General features: G+C 45.4%; 1 protein-coding gene and 4 non-coding genes across 5 annotated transcripts; all 5 read right to left on the minus strand.

The window, feature by feature from the left end:
* Positions 1-4,645: 4,645 nt before the first annotated feature.
* Positions 4,646-16,488, minus strand: NCL (nucleolin). The gene is made up of 15 exons (XM_038417069.1): positions 16,320-16,488; positions 14,714-14,824; positions 13,795-14,044; positions 12,860-12,994; positions 12,034-12,216; positions 11,673-11,759; positions 11,218-11,353; positions 9,635-9,771; positions 8,907-9,033; positions 8,567-8,700; positions 7,607-7,733; positions 7,263-7,414; positions 6,449-6,575; positions 5,356-5,582; positions 4,646-5,107 (listed from the first exon to the last, which is right to left on the minus strand). The coding sequence occupies exons 1-15, from the start codon at positions 16,335-16,337 to the stop codon at positions 5,031-5,033; spliced, it is 2,028 nt and encodes a 675-aa protein (XP_038272997.1). The 5' UTR covers positions 16,338-16,488; the 3' UTR covers positions 4,646-5,030.
* On the minus strand, positions 6,132-6,269 carry LOC119861972. Its single transcript, XR_005295087.1, has one exon. It is a non-coding gene; the product is annotated as a small nucleolar RNA SNORA75 (small nucleolar RNA).
* Positions 7,039-7,104, minus strand: LOC119861978. Its single transcript, XR_005295093.1, has one exon. It is a non-coding gene; the product is annotated as a small nucleolar RNA SNORD20 (small nucleolar RNA).
* Positions 11,431-11,498, minus strand: LOC119861977. Its single transcript, XR_005295092.1, has one exon. It is a non-coding gene; the product is annotated as a small nucleolar RNA SNORD82 (small nucleolar RNA).
* On the minus strand, positions 11,848-11,927 carry LOC119861979. The gene has a single exon (XR_005295094.1). It is a non-coding gene; the product is annotated as a small nucleolar RNA SNORD20 (small nucleolar RNA).
* Positions 16,489-20,015: the final 3,527 nt, after the last annotated feature.

Raw genomic sequence — 20,015 nt, forward strand, 5'->3', positions numbered from 1 at the left:
TGGTCTGTACATTCCCTCAGAAGCATCTGGCATGGGCCAGTGTTAGAAGAGCTAGATGGACTATTGGTCTGACCCAGTAGGGCCGCTCTTATGTTCTTAAACAGAATCTAAAATTCATTTTTTTAATCTCCTGATTTTAAGACAATCTGCTGAGTTGAAGAGACATTGACATGAGTTCTGAGCATTTGGGGTTGGTAATCCTGGTAACATTTTAATGGGATTGGATTTTTCAACCCCTTCCATCTCCTGCAAAAAACAAGTGATTTCTCGCCGGCCTTTCGGAGAAGAAGGAAACAAGTGCTCCTCCCTTGCTCCGGCACAGCTTTCCCAGGCTCTCTACCTGCAGCCTCCCACCCCTCAAAGCTCAGCAACGGACTTGGGTTGAGTTGTAAGAACCTGTAATCATCTCACCTGCACCAAAAATCCCCTAAGCAGCTTTTGCCTGCCTTGCTAAAAGCAAATGCTGCCATCTAGTGCTCTTACAGAGAATAGCAGCAGAGCCTTTTCAACCATTTGCTGGTATTGCTTCTAAGCAGCCACACATCTTCTAAAATGGCTGAAGCCCAAATTAAACCATATTCACCAAATCCTCCTACCAGGCCTGGGGAGTACCGGTTAAATGACTTTAAAATATTTTATTGCTGTCACGACTCCTGTGTTTTCTAGTCTCTGCTTTCCTTCTCGGATGAGGAGCATTTACAACCTGGCTGCTTTAATTTTGTGAACTGTTCTGTGCGCCGGTGAGGTAGAAGACTGGAAAATAAGTCAGCACTTCCTAATGCCCCGGTGGGCTTTGGAAAGGAACTAAACTCTTTGGGGTAGGCTTTGCTTTTTGCTGTGTTTGCACAGCACCCCATCCACTGAGCCTAATTTTAATTGGGACCTATGGGCACCACAAGCGACAAAGGGAAGGAGAGGGAGCTTCCATGTGACCTCCTGCAGCTCCTCTTCTATAAGGTCGAAGGTCCCATAATGCTTATTAGTAGGGATCATGGCAGTAACTAGTCAGAATAAATGCAGGATAACTCCCAGTCCGTGCCCTCCTAGAGGCATTGCCTCGAAAGGGGGTGCAAGCAAGAAAAGATGCAGCAGCTTTAAGCGAGGAGCAGTAGGTAAGGAATGATCTGCCCTGTTCCTCTAGTATCTTTCAAGGGCAGTACTTTTAGCAGCGACAGCCAGGCCAGGAGGTACTTCCGAGCGTTCTAGAGAATGTCTTTCTGAAAGGCGGACACATACTTTTGCCAAAGTTGCCATGATCCCACACGAACCTTCACACCTGAGATGCAGTTTGAGTGAAGAGACATCTTTGCTCCATTCAAATCTGCCAGCAAATGATCTAACCGTACGACAGTTCCCCCTGTGCCCCTAAGGACATGCACAGCACTCCAGCTTGTGTCTAGAAGAGACTCTCCTTGAGCACGTAAAATCACATCAAGCCTCAGTGTAAAACCCTCACATCATACGCTCAGAAAGGCACAACATTTGTAGCCTGGGAATTTCTTATGCTTTTTTTAGTTTTAGAGCTTAGTTACTAGGGAAGTTTCTACCACCACTGTCCCTTTGCAGGCTGCAGAAGTATAGCAGCCACTGCCTTGACCATGGTTGTACAGATCCATGTGTTACCGTCACTCATCTCTAAAGGGGAAGAAATGTATTCCTGGCCTGGACAGCTGCAAGGCTGAAGAGACAGGCTGCCATCGGTTCCACATTCTAAGATGCACCCTTTGTGCAGGGGGCACAAACGTAACGTTTAGGCACAAAGGTTCAGAAAATCCCTTTGCTCCAGCAGCTTGGCTTGTGCACAACTCCCTGATCCCTCTAAACTGCCTAATCTAGGGAGGGTAAAATCTCTTAGAGAAGGTCTACACTAGAAACTCTTATAGGTGCAGCTGTAGCATCTCTGCTGAAGTGGTCTCCCAGCTTAATAACTCCACCTCCCTGCAAAGCAGGAGCAATGTCGGCCCTAGCACTAGGCCGGGGCAGGTCAATGTAACAATGTCACTCAGGGGGGCTGGATTTTTCATATCCCTGAGCGACAGTTATACCAAGGTGTTGCACAGACCTGCCCCTAGAAATGTGCTGCCCTTTTATATGGCTGGCCTGCAAGCTCCTGGATCACTACAGCATAGCAAGTTCTCATCTATTACTCCAAGGGCTTTGTGCCATACACACTCAACTGAAGACAGGAAGGACCTCCAAACTGCTTGCGAGACCCGTACGTCACCCTACACCACATTGCCCTCATTCAGAGCCACATCCCAAGATGCAATTGTAGTGGGAATTGCTGTTGCTCAGCAGCTCCGAGGCTTTAGAAAGGAAGCATTCTGGGGTACTTACAGGTGTAGCAAGGAACCCATTCTAGGTCAGCACACTGATGATTTCACACATCAAGACTGTACCTAGTTTAGTTGAATATTTTTACAACACATTATACAATCCATTTTAATACTTAAACAGCCTCCTCTATTAAACAGCAGTTAAGACATCAACACTGGAGTTCATGGGGATTTTGCTCCTGGCTCCTCCTCTAAGTCTTCCACCTGGAATAGTGACAAAGGGCCTGCTTCTCATCAGGGTGTGTCTGTGCCTCAGTTTCCCCCTCAAACAATTAACACTTCCCAGTATGACTAGGAATAAGTGCATTAACAGCCATACAGCTGCTAGTGATGAGCCTCACAAAGAGCTTTCCAGTAAACAGAATGTCTAGGCATTGCAAGCTGTCCCAGAATAACCATGTCTTGCTGCAGGTTTCAGATGCGCCGTACTGCAGAGAATCAGAGGTCCCCAATCAAACACATAGAAGCCACTTTTTAAAACCTTGGCTTGTGTAGAATACAGATCATCATACAATTCGTGGTACGTGGCATCCTACCCAATTTACAGGGCACAGAATCTTTGCTTCATTGACAGCCTCTGTTGTTCTCTTAAAATACATGTGTAACCCATCTAGCTATCGTTTGAGGAAGAGTTAAGTGCTTGTACTTGCATGCCTTTCAAGACAAATGTGTGGAAATATATATATATTTTTTTAAAAAAATATCAGCACTGTACCAAGTAATCTGACATTACTAAGAGGCAAATGCTAGTGTTTTAGAAGAGAAAATCCACACAGGCTAAGTGATATCCCAGGCTTCATGGGAAACGTATGCGTAATTACAGTTGACAGGAGGAAAATTAGATTCCAATACTCATGTGCTCACACCACTGAAATATGATGCCTTTTGGTGTTCACATGGAAGCGTGTCATACTTCCTGTTACATTGGGCAAAAAATGCTTACACACTAGGCCTGCAGCCCTAGATGGAGATTTCCTTCTCCCAGCTGTCTTTACCTATGCAGATGTTAAACACTTCAGAATAGCTGTACTTTTACTCCATCCTGTGCCCAATACCATGGGGCCTCTGCACACATCATTTCACCAGTCTAGTGTGAGGCAGAGGCAGTTCGGCTCTCTCAGCTTGGCATTCAAAGGAATGTAAAAGATGACTTGTTATGGCACCGCCTATAGAGAAGGTAAGAGATCCATGACAGATGTTCCAATAAGCTTCTACAGCAAGAATTAGATTTACTGACAGAAGCGGTAGGCTCACACTTTTTGGAGTTTTGTTACATGAGAGAATAGCGTCTTTCAGGAACCCTCTAAAATTCTCCATGACTTGTCTGTTTTGATATATTCCACTAGACAGCTTAAATTACTACAAGACAGCTAAACTTGGAACAGTTTGATTTGTGTAATGGATGTGCTCTGTCTAGCTGGCCAAGTTTTATTTAGTGAAATGTTTAATCTCCATTACTTCAGTGATGGGAGCAGAGAGAGGTTTCCTCTCTTCCTTTCCTCCACATTTCCCTCCAGGGAGGAAGTCCTAATTCCCAGCCCCACATGCTCCATTCCCCATATACATCAGGAAGCAATAAATAAAAAATGCATTGAAGACATCATTAGTTGTTAGAGCTAAAGCAATGGACCTGGTTACATGTTCTGGGAAGATGAAGTTCCATCAGTGTATATTTAGATTTTATTCCCAACCAAGAGGGCTAGAAACTTTCATTTACGAGTTTAGATTCTGTAACTCTGAACATAACATATGGGACACAGAGCTACAGCAAGTGAGCTGGGCGTTTAACACCATTGAGCCCTTTCACAGCAGGAAGGTAAGGTGCTTTTTTTTTTTTTTTTTAAAAGAGGATTTGCCCAAGCCATAATATTGTATTTCCCTCCACTCTCTTTCACAGGCAGCAGGTTTTAAATCTCAGACTTGCCCATCCTACCGTCACAGTGATCCTATATACTGAGCTGCTACATGCCTTTCAAATGGCAACTTGCAATGTTGGAGGCTTGTGAGCACAGGAAGGGGATTTGGAACAGCCGTTCTATGGTGAGTTAAGAGTGTGCGCTCTTTGAACAAAAGAGGTGGCACAGCAGAGATCTGAGAGAAACTAGTACCACTACATAAACAGGTTCAAAGGTCCATCCAGAGTAGAACCCTGCATGGGAGTATTTTTTAATCCCGCTCTCACCCACTCCGGACAGCAGGTCCGGTAGGATCCCAGTTCCGCAGCAGGGCTCTAATCTACGGCTTGCTTGCTTTCCTGTCCCAGATTGCTAACTCATCAGCACTTGATGAAGAATGGCAGGAAGACATGCACCAGTTCAGGCCCTTTAATCTGTCTGAGACAGGGTGCCGAAGCACAAAAAATGATAAAACGGTCTGCATTTTTACAGCAAAAAACCTACGGAAATTTATGGGGAAATAATATTTTTGTACATGGGGTAAAACGTTATAAATTCAAGACAACTCACAGACAGGGGGAAACTCCCACATCTAGCACTCATTTCTTTAAAAAGTTCACTTGAATAGCCGGGCAGTCAAGCTGCCACTCTTTGAAATGATAGTTACTTTTCCCAAGTGGCTCACAGTACTGCTTTGCATCTTGGAATGTCCTCAGAAGGCTCCGTGTCAAAACAAGATGACAGAATAAAAACCCCAGAGTCCTTTCAGATAGCAGGGGAAGGAAGGAAAAGGGAACGCTTAGTCATCAAATTTTATCTTCTTCCCTTGTGGCTTGTGTTCTCCTCCTCTGCCTCCCCGGAAGCCACCTCCTCTACCTGGAAAGAAATTGGAGAGATTAGGAACCAAGTTGCATTTAGCCTGACTCAGAAGTTAGTATTCCCCCTCTGTATGAACTTGGAAGGTGACAGTACATGGAAGGGAAAGCACATGTTAGTATTCCAATATGCCATCTCAGAGAATCTGAAAGCATGTGCCTGACCTGGGATTAGTCAGTCTTTGATTTATCTAAAATGTTGCCTGAACTCAATAACGATGCTAAGCTCTGGTTATACTTTCTTCGTACCTCCAAATCCTCTGCCGCCACCCCGTCCACCGAATCCACCTCTGCCACCCCGTCCTCCTCTTCCTCCGCGTCCGCCAAATCCACCGCCAAATCCACCACCACGCTGACCATCACCCTTGGGCTTAGCATAGTCAAGGGTCACTTTGTTTCCATCAATCTCTCCATCCTCCATAGCTTCTTTAGCTGCTTTGGCATCTTCTGGGCAGCTGAAGTCCACAAAACCAAATCTATGCAAGGTAGTGAAAAGACAAGAGTTCACCTTCCACTGAAGTGAGCCACACAGCACAGCTCCACCCTCCACCAGAATACCATGCATACTGAAGAGCTACACTGTAATGTATGCATTTAAAAAAATAACAGGTTTTGTCTGTGCACAGTTCCACCGTATTTGGCTTCCCACCATCCTATATTTAGTCTTTGCATTATCTGTGTAACCTGCTCCTTTGCAGCAAGAATGCTAAATGTAAAGGCGGCAAGTTCCATACTGAACCCTAGACTATGCTGCTTCTTCACAACGCTTTCAGTCCAAATTAGTGGGCGTCTAATGTCGGACCATCGATCAAAGCTGTGACCATCCCAAAGGAGGCTCGATTTAATAAACTGGTATGAGCTACTGGGTGGGGAAGGAGCACCTTATCATGAAGGATCTCTTTGCACTATTAATATTCGCCCACTGGTAGTCAGAGCAGAAGAAGATCTACACCACCATCTTTCATGGCCATCCTGTCAGGAGTGCTACTGGACTATGCAGTTTGTAATACAAGAACACACATTCACAGTGTACCACAGCCGTGGCTAATCACCCATCTAAAGCCAGAAGGTGAATATGCCAGCACTGAGCACTTAATTTTCTTCTCGTGCGAATCCATAGGCTGCCACTGATTTTATGGCAGGAAGGAGCTCATTGAGAAGGGAGGATGTTGCACCTTTACCATTCACAGGATATTCAAGATCGCAAGCCTGTTTCCTCTTAGCAACTAGTTGACAACGTTATTAATACCAATCCAAGGTCAGTTAGGATTTCAATTGATTAATCTAGACCTCTTCCAACAGGAAGTGAATTATACCATCTCCAGATTAGAATTTAACATACCCTTTGGATGAGCCAGTGTCTCGGTCCATGACTATTCTGGCATTGACAGAGCCCTCAAACGAATCCCTCAATGTCTCCTCTGTGGTGTCCTCAGAAAGGCCTTTGACAAACAGCGTTTTGGTTTGTTCTAAACAAAGAGAATCCATTTTCAGATCAACCACTTTTGTAAAGTTTCTGCCTTAAGATAGATATGTGAGCCAGGTTCCCAGCCATGCATACATCAAGCCCTTTTACATTAGAAAAAGGAGAAGTTAACCAATTGAACACTGTGGACTAATTTGAGATGTCAGATAAAAATTATCTACATCAACATTATAAGGTTGCTTTCCTGGGCCACAACTACAAAAATAGGAAGGCCAAAAACATTTAAGTGACTGACATAGAAACAGCTAAGGTGTTTTTTCTTTTGAGATTTTAAAAGGGGGGGGGGGGGAAATTAGCAGCTTATGCCAAGAAATTCCCCCACCCTCGTTTCTGCCTTGGGGGGAAAAACAAAAACTGTCCTGTTAAACTTGAAGCATTTACAACAGAAATGCTCACAAAAAACAAGTTTAGTCATGAAGGTATAATCAAAACTACAATTAACACAGCTTGATCAGTACTTGACTATCCAGAGGATTTTTGAGATTTCATCAGTATCTCAGTCATCATATCCACCTCTTAAACTTAACTCTTGCTGCTGTTCCTAGCATCTGAGAAGCAGGTCTTTTCCACGTCAAATGATTTTTCAGGAACAGAATTAAGTGTGCATGAATTAAAGCTGCATCAAAGTCTCAAACCCTCTGTAGGTCAGAATAAAGCACAGGGCACTTACGACTAAATCCTCCTCTGGAGTTACCACCACCTTTCTGTCCAGCTGGTGCGCTGAATTCCAGTCTGATTGTTCTGCCTTCAATTTCTGTGTTGTTACAGGAATTCAAAGCTTCCTTAGCATCTTCAAATGTGGAAAATTCGATGAACGCATATCTAGGTGGAGAGAAAAATTCTGATCAGACTGGAGACTTGTTCCCATATGGATCCTAAATAGCATGGGACCAGTCACGCTGCCAATATTCAAATCTTTACTACGGGGCTGGATTACTTAGGTTTTGTTAGTTTTTTTTGGGGGGGGGGGGGGGGGAGGGGGGGGGAGAGAAAGACAAGTCAACTCTTACGCACCCTTTAGGCTTGCCCTGGTTATTTTGTGGCATCCTGATAGCAGAGGCTTTTTCAAACAATTCTTGAAGAGATTCTTCCGTTGCATTGTACGAGAGGTTGTTCACAATTAGGGTCTTTGACTCTCCACCTATCAGGAAAGAGAAAGACAACTTAGAACTGCACATTTACAGGCAGATTTTTCCAAACTAAACCAACAGCGCTTTTAGGAGCGAGAGGGAATGGGGTATTCTTTGCTCCACTACGGTATCTGCCTCAAGGACCATGCACAAGGACGACTCCCAAGCACAAGCTAATAATCTTCATACACTTAATTGGCATCTAGTGTATTGTATGTCAGGGTAACTGGTATCTGGACTAGCTACATTGTTCAGAACTGGAGAGTCTCTATGCAACTTAAAAAGAAAAGGAGTACCCATGGCACCTTAGAGACTAAAATTTATTAGAGCATAAGCTTTCGTGAGCTACAGCTCACTTCATCGGATGCATTTACTTATGCAACTTAAATCATTCTGGAGTTTCTTGGAGTTTAAGAATGGTTTAAGTGCTCCTTTGTGCAAGGTGCTGGATTGATGGCCTTCAAAACAAAGCCCAATCCAAGAATTTCACCAATGTACAACCCTGCCCCCCAGGTCAAGATCTAGAGAATGAAGGTACTTGTTTCACAAGAGTCAACCTGCCCCTATCAGGCTTGACCAAGTCTGAACTGATGGACCTCTTACCCACTAATATGCAAATCAGAACTATATAAAATGGCATGAAGTGCATGGGATTGAAAGTAGAAAGAAAAAAAGAGGGAGAACAAACACACAAGATTCCCTCCATGTTACCCAAAGGATTACCTGCGAAATGCTATAATTTGCTTGTGATAGCAGCACAAGCTATCTGGCCCCTGCCTTGGTAAAACTGATCTGTGTATTGGCTATCATGTACCTTTAGCACATAACAGCGCTGCATAAATACCTTTTTGTGTCTCTAGATGGCTCTTCTCTCCTGTGTAGTCTAAGATGATGGAACGACCCTCGATTTCAGTACCCTGCTTCTCCTCTAGTGCCTTGTCTGCCTCAGCTTCCGTTTTAAACTCTACATAGGCAATCCTAGAATGGTGAAGACAGCAGATGAACAAGCTATTTCTTTGGGGAGTGTTGAATATGCCCAAAAAACTAAAATCCAAATAATGCTTTTAGGATAAGTACTTAATTTCAATATTCTAAGTAGCAGCTGAAGACAGCAAAAAGACATCAGTCTATGTTAAAAAGGCAACGCATGCCTAGGGAAAAATTAAACTATCACAACTACATACCCTTTACTGCTTCCATCCTTGCCAGCCACTAGCCTGATTTCTAGCGCATCTTCAAATACTTCTCTCAATTCATCCTGAGTTATACGGTAAGGCAGATTCTTTACAAAAAGTGTTCTGGCATCTCTCTCTACAAAAAGAGAGAGAAAAAAAAAAAAGTTAAGATTCTGTACCACAGTGAACAAATGCCAGCACCAGGAAAGCCAAAAGTAATTCAATTATATCACCAAAATACAAGTAAAGTTGATTTTTGTATTTGTGCCAGGAACAGTTGTAATTTTACACATTAAGGGCTCTACATCCAAAAGCAGAAATATCTTTACAACATACTGGTTTGCTGGTAATACGAACATTCCCCCAAACACAATCCAGATCATCTTGAATTCTGTCTACACATTTCAGACATACTTCTTTGAAAATCTCAACCCATATAACAAGGCTTTGATAAGGAAGTGGTAAACTAATACAACCAAAACTTTTTACGTCAGTTAAGTTTATTGATTTCTAATTAACAACTAAGTGCTTACATCAGAGGTGCAATTTCTTTCTTGAACGGTATGAAGATGCAACAAAAATATGGTTTTAAAGCCATTAACCACTTCTGCAGGTATTACCCACAATCACCAAACCAAACAGGCCAGTAGAAGACAGTTAGTCACTGGCTTGCTCAACATGACAAGACACGTTACCCAGAAATCTAGTAGATAAAGAACGAAAGTTAGTTTTCATACCTTTCTTTGTTTCTTTAATGATTTCTTTACTCCTTGCTTTCTCCAGTTTGATTTCTAAACCCATGAATTTCTTCCCATTAAATTCAAGGGATTTATCCAGATCCTCAGCTGATGAGAAATCTACATATCCAAACCGCCTGAAAGAAGAAAGACTAATATTTACACAGAACTTTGGAGTTCGTGTCAGAACACATTGTGGAAGTATAGTCAATAAGGCTATGTCTACACTGCATTGTAAACCATAGTCTGTGCAACCCAGGCTTATGGACTCTGTGTTTCCAAACCCATGCTTGAGCATCCACACTGCACTGTAACCCTGAGCTTATGATTGATGGACTCAGGCGTCACAGCCATGCTAATGCACCCACCCTGCACTGCACAGACCTTCCGACTTGGGCCTGCGGCTTGAGCTGCATCCACATTGCAAAACGACAAGGGCTTAGACTAGAATCACAGTGGCAGCCCCCCTAGGATCGAAGTCCTGCTTGCTTGCTGATACGAGTCAGACTGATGTGTGTGTGGATGGAAAGGGGACTTGGGCTAAAAGCTGAATCAGGACCGGACTTAGGTGCGTAGCATAGACATAACCTTTTAGTGACACAGCTGTGCCGCTAAAAGGCACGAAGGGTAGCTGCTTTCTGTCAGCAGGAGAGTTCTCCCGACACCAAAAAAACCCTCCTCTCACTCCCAACGAGCAGCGGTAGCTGTTCACACCGGTACTTTCGGTCGGCAAAACTTTTGTCATTCGGGGGGGGGGGGGGGGGGGGGGAAGAGGTCATACCACTGAACGACAAAAAACTGTTGCCAATGAAAGTCCAGTGGAGACAAAGCCTTAGAGTGCAGCGTACACCTACCCTAAGAGCTGCCTTCAAAAAAAGAGTTAAATGACTGAAGCAGCTTTACAGTGGAAGCCATCAAAACAAGTATCACACAACTAACGATAGTCAGAAGAGCTGTGCTCCTCGACAAGGAATCTATCATGTTGATTGCTTTACTAGACAGCAAGTTTTCAGATTGGAACTCAAATTTAGAGATCCAAATGCATCAAGACCACTTACATCTCAGTTACAAGGTGGGCTGGTGTATGTCTTTAAAACAGTCCTGATTCAAATCAGGACAGATTTCTTGTGCCTCCCCAGAAAAGTCACTTAAACTCTTTGAACATCTGCCAAATGGACATACTTACCCAAGTCACAGAACTAGTAAGAATTAGTTGTTCAGTACTAAATATTTTCAGAAAAATGAAACCAAATTGCCCCAAGACACTCAAAAAATAGCTCTTTAGAAAGTATAATAGCTTAGATTCAGCTACCCAAAACAAGGGCTATACATAAATTGCATAAAATGAAGACTGCAGCCTTCCTCTTTAGTATGGGAATGCTGCTTGAAGCATCTACCGGTCCCGAGAGGAAATGCTCCACCTTGTTCATAATAGCGTAAGACTGAACTTGGTTTAACAGTTCCACATACTATTCAGTGATCATTTAAACATTTTGTTTGTCCCAGTTATGCCTCCTAACTGTGCCAGTAGTTTACAGCTTGGTATGAAGAGAGCAGCAGCAGAATTATAGTGACGAGCTTACTTGGAACCACCAATTCTGACTTCCAGAACTGGAAGGTCTTTTTTGCCAAAGAACTCCTTGATGGCAGTCTTCAGTTCCTCATAGTCCTTGCTGGCGTTCAAGTTTCCCATAAACAGGGAGAAAGCTGAAGCAGTTTCTTTAAGAAAAAGTGAAGTTCAATTAGGCAAATTAAAGGATGATCAAATTGGAGGCTTCTTACTCTAAAGGACTACGGCACATCAGTTTATATCAAAGTCACATCAGACTTCAGTATTAAGTCCCTAGTATTCATCATTTGTGCTGGCAGCACCATATAAAAGCCAAAGATTCAAACCCCTTAGTACAAGTTCCCCAGCTAGTACCTTCCCACATTAAATGAAGAAATTTTGAACGTTCTCTCTGGAGCATTGCAGTAAGGGGAGCCTTGACTTTAGCTGCACTTAGAACACATTTCAGGATGCATCATACTAACATACCTTCAGTTTTCTTTTTCTTGGCTTCTGGGACACTTTTTTGCTTGGGCATTTCCTTCTTTCGTTTTCCGGGAATTTCCTTCACAGACTCTGTAGTACAGGAAAATACATTAGAAGGATCTTAGAATAATAATAATAATAAATAAGGCATCCAGTGACACCCCCACCCTCCATCACACTGGATCAGTACTTGACTATCTTGAGAAACTTTCATTGTGATTTTCATCACATCATTTCAGTGAGTGTTCATCAGTTCCAGCTTTGGAAGACAGGGTTGGACATACTTCTTGCCTACAGCTGCTGTATACGAGTTGTGTATTACTACGCAGCAGGGATTTACACAAGCATAGAACATTCAGCTCACCTTCCTCATCGTCGTCATCCTCATCCTCGTCGTCGTCATCCTCATCCTCGTCGTCGTCATCCTCATCCTCGTCGTCGTCATCCTCATCGTCAGAGTCTGCCTTTGCTTTCATTGGAACAGCTTTCACTGGAGCAGCTTTCTTTCCTTTTGCTGGGGTTATGTCCATTGCCTCAACTTCAGAGTCTGAAACATCAAAGCAAACTATCTTTCATGGGTGCAATTCAATTTCAATGGTTCAATTCCAGTGCAACTGAGGAAGGAATCTCCACCCTCATTTCCCCTCTGGTAAAACGGGCCATGCTTCTCACTCTTTCGTCTTGTCCATTTCAGTTTGCAAGCTCTTTGGGGCAGGGACTCAATGTTTGTTTTACAGTGCTTAACACAACTGGATCCTGGACCTGACTGAGTCTCTTAGCCTATGTCTACACTGCAATGAAACACCTGTGGCTGGCCCGAGTCAGCTGACACAAGCCAGCTGCGGACGTTTTATTGCAGTGTAGACATATCCTAAAGTGCTACCCTAATATTACTACCATTAGTAGCATCCAGTAGGTAGTAACAAGCGCCAGAGAAAGCAGCAATAGGAAATAATTGTTAAACTCCAATACACTCCTTAATTTTATTTGTAGGCGTCAGTGGCCTTATAAAATCAGGTCTGCCACATGTGAAATAAGCTAGCAAGCTAGTTTCAATAATACAAAGAGCTCAGTACATTATTAGTGCCACATCAGCCTCTGTGGGTTCAAGCCAACTAAAAATGTGTGCATTTCATAATGATCAAAACTATATAATCTAAGCCTTTCCATAACCAGCATAGCCTACACACCATCATCTTCCTCATCGTCATCATCCTCATCGTCGTCGTCAGATTCTTGTTTTGAAGGTACTGCCACAGGTTTTGCCAGTACAGGCTTTTTGACTGCAGGGGTCACAGGCATTGCTACCTCCTCCTCTGATTCATCTGTAACAAGAGTTTATCACTCACTAGTCTGCATGCTATCAACAGCATTTATACCAGAGGACAGACTACAGCCTGAGGACCGGATTTGGGCTGTCAGGGCTTTCAATCCAGCCTGCAGGATTCAATCCCAGAAGACTTGGCGGTGAGAGGGCTCTGTGCACTGCCCTTGCCTGGAGGCACCGCCCCACGCAGCTCTCATTGGCTGGGAACAGAAAACTGTGGCCAATGGGAACTATTGCTGGCCACTTCGGGGAGCGGCACTAGCTCCCCACTGCCACTCAAGATAAGCAGTGCTGGGCCCCACAGCCCAAACCCCTCCTGCGCCCCAACCCCCATGCCCTTCTGCACACTGCATCCCCTCTCACACACACCACATTCCAACCCCCTCCCCCCGCCTACATTCATAGCCCTGCTTACAATTTCCCCACCCAGATGTGGCCCGTGGGCCAAAAAGTTTGCCTATCTCCGATTTATACTGTTAATTCAGGTTTGCTCAAGAAATGTACTCTATGAAATGCTGGTAAAGAAAGCTGTGATAAACAATTAATCATTGGCTTGAACCATGCACGACAGGGAGCCCATGCAAACTTCCTCCAATCAGCTCTGCTACTTTAGCTTAGTGCGGTCTTCTCTACCCCCTACCTTTGCTATACAAACCTTGTGTCTCATTTGACTAAGAACTGCCAGTTGTGCTGAACTGCACACTGGTTTGTGATATGGACAAACAGGAGCAATTTAGGTTGAGGTAATTTTGTTCAATGATGGCAAAGCATTTAACAGAAAAGTGAATTTTGACTTGCCAGAGTCATCTTCATCCTCCTCGCTGTTGTCGTCGTCGTCATCATCGTCGTCCTCCTCCTCTTCCATGTCTTTTTTCTTTGCATTTTTTCCATTTTTAGCTCCTTTGGCTGGAGTGGCAACTACCTTCTTGGCTGGAGTGGCAACTACCTTCTTGGCTGGAGTGGCAACTACCTTCTTGGCTGGAGTGGCAGCCTTTTTGCCAGGTGTAACTGCTGCTTTTGGTGTTACCACTTTCTTCTGAGGAACAACCTTAGAGAAACAGACAAGTCATATGAGTGTACAAAACTCCTAAATTATATTAAATTAAACCCACCACAACCATTCATCCAACTAGCCCCTCTGCTGGAGTGCCTAGAAAGACTGCAGGACCAGACTGTAAAGCCACATTGGCAGCTCACCGGGAACCAAAGGACTGTCCCTCATTTACATATACAATATAAGTCTCCCTGCAACGTAACAACTTGTGTTACCTCTTCGCCTGTTTTTGGCCCCTCTCTGCCTCCACATCTAGAGGTGGTGGGGTTACCAAGTATAAAAAGAAACCAACATTAAGAACCCTTGGTAAGAGCGGAGTGTGAATAGGTGCCCTTTTTGACAGAACTATGGCAGTATTCTCCCCTATCTTTACGGGGGAGAAATAGGGAGGAGAATACAATTAGTATAGTATTCAAGAAGCCAGCCTTTCCCCAACAGACTCAAAATTTTACAGAGCCAAATTTGGAAGTTATTTAGCTACACTCAAAATATCCACTTGCTAATGCTAGTTCATTGTCTCATCACTTATGGTATTTTCTCATCACTTATTGTATTTATTTCCCCATTTCATTCACTGAAGGCTTTTGGGTTGTGTTTCCCAAATGAATAATTTACTCCCAAAGTAACATGGAGCACAATAGAATCCAGATGTAAAATGATCACCTCTTCCTCACTGCTGTCCTCTTCCTCTGAGGAGTCCTCCTCCTCGCTATCGTCTACCTCCTTTGGGGGAGGAGGAACCACTTTTTTCTGTTTGGCTTGATTCTTCGGATTCTTAAAGAAGAAATGTGAAATATGAACATACATTAAAGTTCACCCATTCAATCTTCCAATTTACAAAACTGTCGATAAGAGAATATATAAAACACACCAAAGCCATAAAACGTTTAAGCCAAGTGCCATTTTAGCACAATTTTGGAAACAATTTTGCTTGCTCGCAGAAGTGTTACAACGGCCTGCCACCACTACTTTCCTATCAAATTTAGAAATCCGCAGCGACCAACACGCTTTTTCAGATCCGCTAAAATGCCTGGTTTCAGAGTAGCTGCCCTGTTAGTCGCAAAAAGAAAAGGAGGACTTGTGGCACCTTAGAGACTAACAAATTTATTAGAGCATAAGCTTTCGTGAGCTACAGCTCACTTCATCCGATGCTGTAGCTCACGAAAGCTTATGCTCTAATAAATTTGTTAGTCTCTAAGGTGCCCCAAGTCCCCCTTTTCTTTTTGCGAATACAGACTAACACGGCTGCTACTCTGAAACGTGTTAGTCGGTATTCGCAAAAAGAAAAGGAGGAACTTGGGGCACCTTAGAGACGAACACGTTTATTGGAGCATAAGCTTACGTGAGCTGTAGCTCACGAAAGCTTATGCTCCAATAAACGTGTTCGTCTCTAAGGTGCCCCAAGTTCCTCCTTTTCTTTTTGCTAAAATGCCTGCTCATGAACCTGAGACACAAGGTGAGTGAGGCAAAATCTTTTACTGGACCAACTTCCGTCCATGGGAGAAAAAACTTTCCGCTTCCCGAAGCTGTTCCGTTTGCAACGTTAATTCACCTGCAGACTTTCCATAAAGCAGAGCGATGGGGAGGGAGGAAGGGGGGGGGGCCCCCCCATCCCTCCTCCTAGTGTAAAATCCTTCCGCCCTCCCGCTCACACAGAGCCACGCTGCTCGACAAGCCCCACACGTGCGGTGGAGGCCGGCAGCGCCGCGCCCAGGCCGAGCGCTCCCCCGGCCCGCCCGAGCCCCGGGAGGAATCGACAAAAGGGCCCTGAACCATGTGGGACAGGCAGGCCCGCGCCGCGCGCTTGCTACGGCGGAGAGACCACGTGGCCGCCCCACGCGGCGCACGCAGCCTGAGGCCTTCCCATCCGGCAGCGCGCGCCGCCGGCCCCGCCCCCCCCCCTCGCGCGCGCGCGCGCGCGCCCCGACCCTCTAGCTTCCGTCGCGAGCCCCGAGGGGAGCCTAGAAACCCCCCCTCCCCCCCAACGGCCGGAAAGAGGCCTAGAAACCGCCCCGAGTCCTGCGGCCCGTCGCGGAGCCGGCAACCGGCCTCGGGGGCTGGGAGAGGGCGCGCGAAACCTGCTGGCTTCGGGGTCGGGATTAGAAACCAGCTCCCCTCCGGGAGCGAGGCGAGCAACCGACCCCCGGCACCGCCACCCGACGGGGGCCTGGCCGCCGCCGCTCGCCCCTCTCAAGGATGGGGCCTGGAAGGCTCCGCCTCGGGCCCGCCGTTCCCCGGGCTGGGGCCTGGCGCTCGCCGCGGGCCTCACCTTGGCGATCTTCACCATGATGGCGGCGGGGGACGTCGCGGGCCGGGGCGGCTGGGTCCGTGTGCGACAGGCAGCGCCGGGAGCAGCGACTCGACTGCGCCCTGGACTGAAGCGAAAGAGGGAGAGCGCCGCCCCTCCCCCCAACCACCCCCCGCCCCAGCTTATGCTTTGTCCCGCCCCCCTTCGCCCCGCCGGACCAACCCCTGCGCGGGCGCGGTTAGCTCCGCCCGCCCGCCCGAATGCCGCCCAATCGGCGGTCTCCGAGTGCGGAATGCACACCAATCCGCGCGGGGCTGCCGCTGACCAATTGGAGCGCGCGTTACAGCGAGAAGTCGCGCCCGCTGGGGAGAAGGGGCAATGTGACCAATAGGCGGCTGCGCTCCGGTGGGGTTCGGATGGGGGGCTGGTAAAGGAGCAGCGCAGCACGTGGCTCCAGGAAAACCACGTGCACCTGGGACCTCAGCGGAGAGGGGGATCAGCGGGGCTGTTACCTTACCCCATGGCTTGGCTGGGGGTCGGGAGCCGGGACCAGCCTGGGGCCGGTGATCAGCCTAGCCCTGGGGGTCTGGCAGTGGGACCACCCGGCCCTGGGGATAGATGCAATTATGCCAGGGGGACTTGGGTTGGAGAGGGTGGTTTCTTCCCTGATCTACGGTCTCTTTTATCCTGCTGCCCATCACCATGGTATCTGAGTTCCTTACACATAAAGTCAATAGCAAAGACCCTCGCAGACGTCCTAGCGCCTCAGGCATGGATCCCTTTTCAGGGTCAAATCTTTACTTTGGATAAGGTTTTTTCCCTTTCTTTTGGTTTGTGAGGGTTTAAGAATACCCTCTTTTCACTTCTCTTTTCCAGTCTCTCGTCATCATTATCTCTTTTCCTTCCATCTCTACCCATCTCGCTGCTCTGTACTCTGTTTCTACCTCATTCCACTTGCTCTTCTGTGGGGTAGGTCAACAGTGCTAGTGAAGGTGTAGTTGTAGCACAACTAGGCATACCTGTGCTAGTTTTAATCTAGCTCGGGTAACAATAGAGTTGCTGGATTGGCACGGGTTAGCAACCAGAATGCATACCCTGGCACCCTGGTTAGGGTAGTCCATGGTGAAGCCTGCCTGTTCCCCCATGTCTGCATTACAATCTATGTCTACCCTTACTACAATCACACCTTCACTTGCAGTGTAGACATACCTGTGGAGCACAGGCCAGAGCGTGGGTTCTGCTCACTTCCAATGGCAAGTGAGACAGTCCTGAGTTTAGATGGCACAAAATGTAAGAGCCATGGAAATATCATGCAGATGACAGATTCCATTAGATATAGTAAATGATCTTTGTTGTTGTTGGACCCTATTTTGTACAAACCATCCAAAATGTCACATCCGACCTGTACGAATCCAGCCCATTTTAGCTGACAACTCTACCATTATCAATCATGCATCAATTAGAAGTAACGGAAGAGGAGAAGGACCTTGGAGTATTGGTTGATCATTTGATGACTGTGAGCCGCCAATGTGATATGGCTGTGAAAAAAGCTAATGCAGTTTTGGGATGCATCAGGAGAGGCATTTCCAGTAGGGATAAGGAGGTTTTAGTACCATTATACAAGGCACTGGTGAGACCTCACCTAGAATACTGTGTGCAGTTCTGGTCTCCCATGTTTAAAACGGATGAATTCAAACTGGAGCAGGTACAGAGAAGGGCTACCAGGATGGTCTGAGGAATGGAAAACTTGTCTTATGAAAGGAGACTTAAGGAGCTTGGCTTGTTTAGCCTAACTAAAAGAAGGTTGAGGGGAGATATGATTGCTCTCTATAAATATATCAGAGGGATAAATACAGGAGAGGGAGAGGAATTATTTCAGCTCAGCACCAATGTGGACACAAGAACAAATGGGTATAAACTGGCCACCAGGAAGTTTAGACTTGAAATTAAACGAAGGTTTCTAACCATCAGAGGAGTGAAGTTTTGGAATAGCCTTCCAAGGGAAGCAGTGGGGGCAGAAGATCTATCTGGTTTTAAGATTCTACTCGATAAGTTTATGGAGGAGATGGTATGAAGGGATAATGGGATTTTGGTAAGTAATTGATCTTTAAATATTCAGGGTAAATAGGACTAATCCCCTGAGATGGGATATTAGATGGATGGGATCTGAGTTACCCAGGAAAGAATTTTCTGTAGTATCTGGCTGGTGAATCTTGCCCATATGCTCAGGGTTTAGCTGATTGCCATATTTGGGGTCGGGAAGGAATTTTCCTCCAGGGCAGATTGGAGAGGCCCTGGAGGTTTTTTGCCTTCCTCTGTAGCATGGGGCCTGGGTGACTTGAGGGAGGCTTCTCTGCTCCTTGAAGTCTTTAAACCATGATTTAAGGACTTCAGTAGCTCAGACATGGGTGAGGTTTTTTGTAGGAGTGGGTGGGTGAGATTCTGTGGCCTGTGCTGTGCAGGAGGTCGGACTAGATGATCAGAATGGTCCCTTCTGACCTTAGTATCTATGAATCTATGTTTATTATGATAGTGTCTAGAGACCAATCAAGGTCCCAACCCCACTATATTAGGCACTGTTCAAACACAGAGTAAGAGGCAATCCCTGCCTCAAAGAGCTTACATTTTAAAATGTCATGCCCATGTCAAACAGTAGACACCCTTAAAACACCTGCTGTATCAATAGCTCCTATAACTTCATTTTCTGTGAAAGAGTGACATCACAACCCCCTTGGACATATTAGTCACTGACTGTAATCGGCGGCTGTGACATTAATTCCCCTCCCACTCTGTACTGGAAGGCTGCAATGTAACAACTTTAACCAAACCAACCTGTAAGCAGAGAGTGTGATAGAGAAGATAGATGCTCTCTTTGCATCTCCTTACCATGTTAGTCAGTTAAATCAGCAAGGGGCTAGAGTTTAAACCGCTCTCACTGGGGATTATTCAGGATGGGACATCAGAGCCTCTATTTTTAATTTAAAAATCATGAAAACAGGTTTTTTGACCAAAAAAAATAAAGCAGGAGTTGATCTTTATGAACCATGAGTGGCATGAACTGACAAACGCAGAAAAGCTTTGCAGATCAAGTTAATGTCCTCATAGTTAACATTCGCTTAAGATGAATGGGTTGCCACTATTATTTTATTCTTTCTGGGGACTTGCAGGCTGGGGGAAAAGGACAAAACTGTAATTGAACGTAGGTTTGTCTTTACTAGGAAACTAGATTGTATTTAACCACATTTTTTAACTATTATGTTAGGGAGCATGATGCTGGCCAGGTCTGACTCATCAGTGCAGACAAGAACAAGCCGTGGTCAGCATGATGTTAGCAAGTGGTGGGTAAACTCAGATGTTAGTAGACTTTACCCACAACCAGAGGTGGCAGGTTTGTATAATTTTTGGAGGTGCTCGGAATGGGTCCAAGTCCTCCCCCACCCCCACCCCTGTCTTGTAAGCTGATATATGTATATTTTAAAATAATGTAAAAATTGACTGGAAACAGTAAGCGTTAACAGTTTCCCTATATTTCACAATATCACTATCCTAAGAAAAACTTATTTAACTAAGTTTCAGAGTAGCAGCCGTGTTAGGCTGTATTCGCAAAAAAGAAAAGGAGTACTTGTGGCACCTTAGAGACTAACAAATTTATTTGAGCATAAGCTTTCGTGAGCTACAGCTCACTTCATCGGCTGCATTCGGTGGAAAATACAGTGG

This window comes from Dermochelys coriacea, chromosome 9, assembly GCF_009764565.3.
Source record: "Dermochelys coriacea isolate rDerCor1 chromosome 9, rDerCor1.pri.v4, whole genome shotgun sequence".
In the NCBI taxonomy this organism is placed as follows: domain Eukaryota; kingdom Metazoa; phylum Chordata; order Testudines; family Dermochelyidae; genus Dermochelys; species Dermochelys coriacea.

What these genes read in the sequence shown, in the direction of transcription:
- NCL (XM_038417069.1), bottom strand. An exon ending in TGACGATGAGGAAGATGATG is followed by an intron (nt 12,217 to 12,859) that starts GTGTGTAGGCTA and finishes TTGATGTTTCAG; the next exon opens with ACTCTGAAGTTGAGGCAATG. An exon ending in GTCAGAATTGGTGGTTCCAA is followed by an intron (nt 9,772 to 11,217) that starts GTAAGCTCGTCA and finishes TTCTTCTTTCAG; the next exon opens with GCGGTTTGGATATGTAGATT.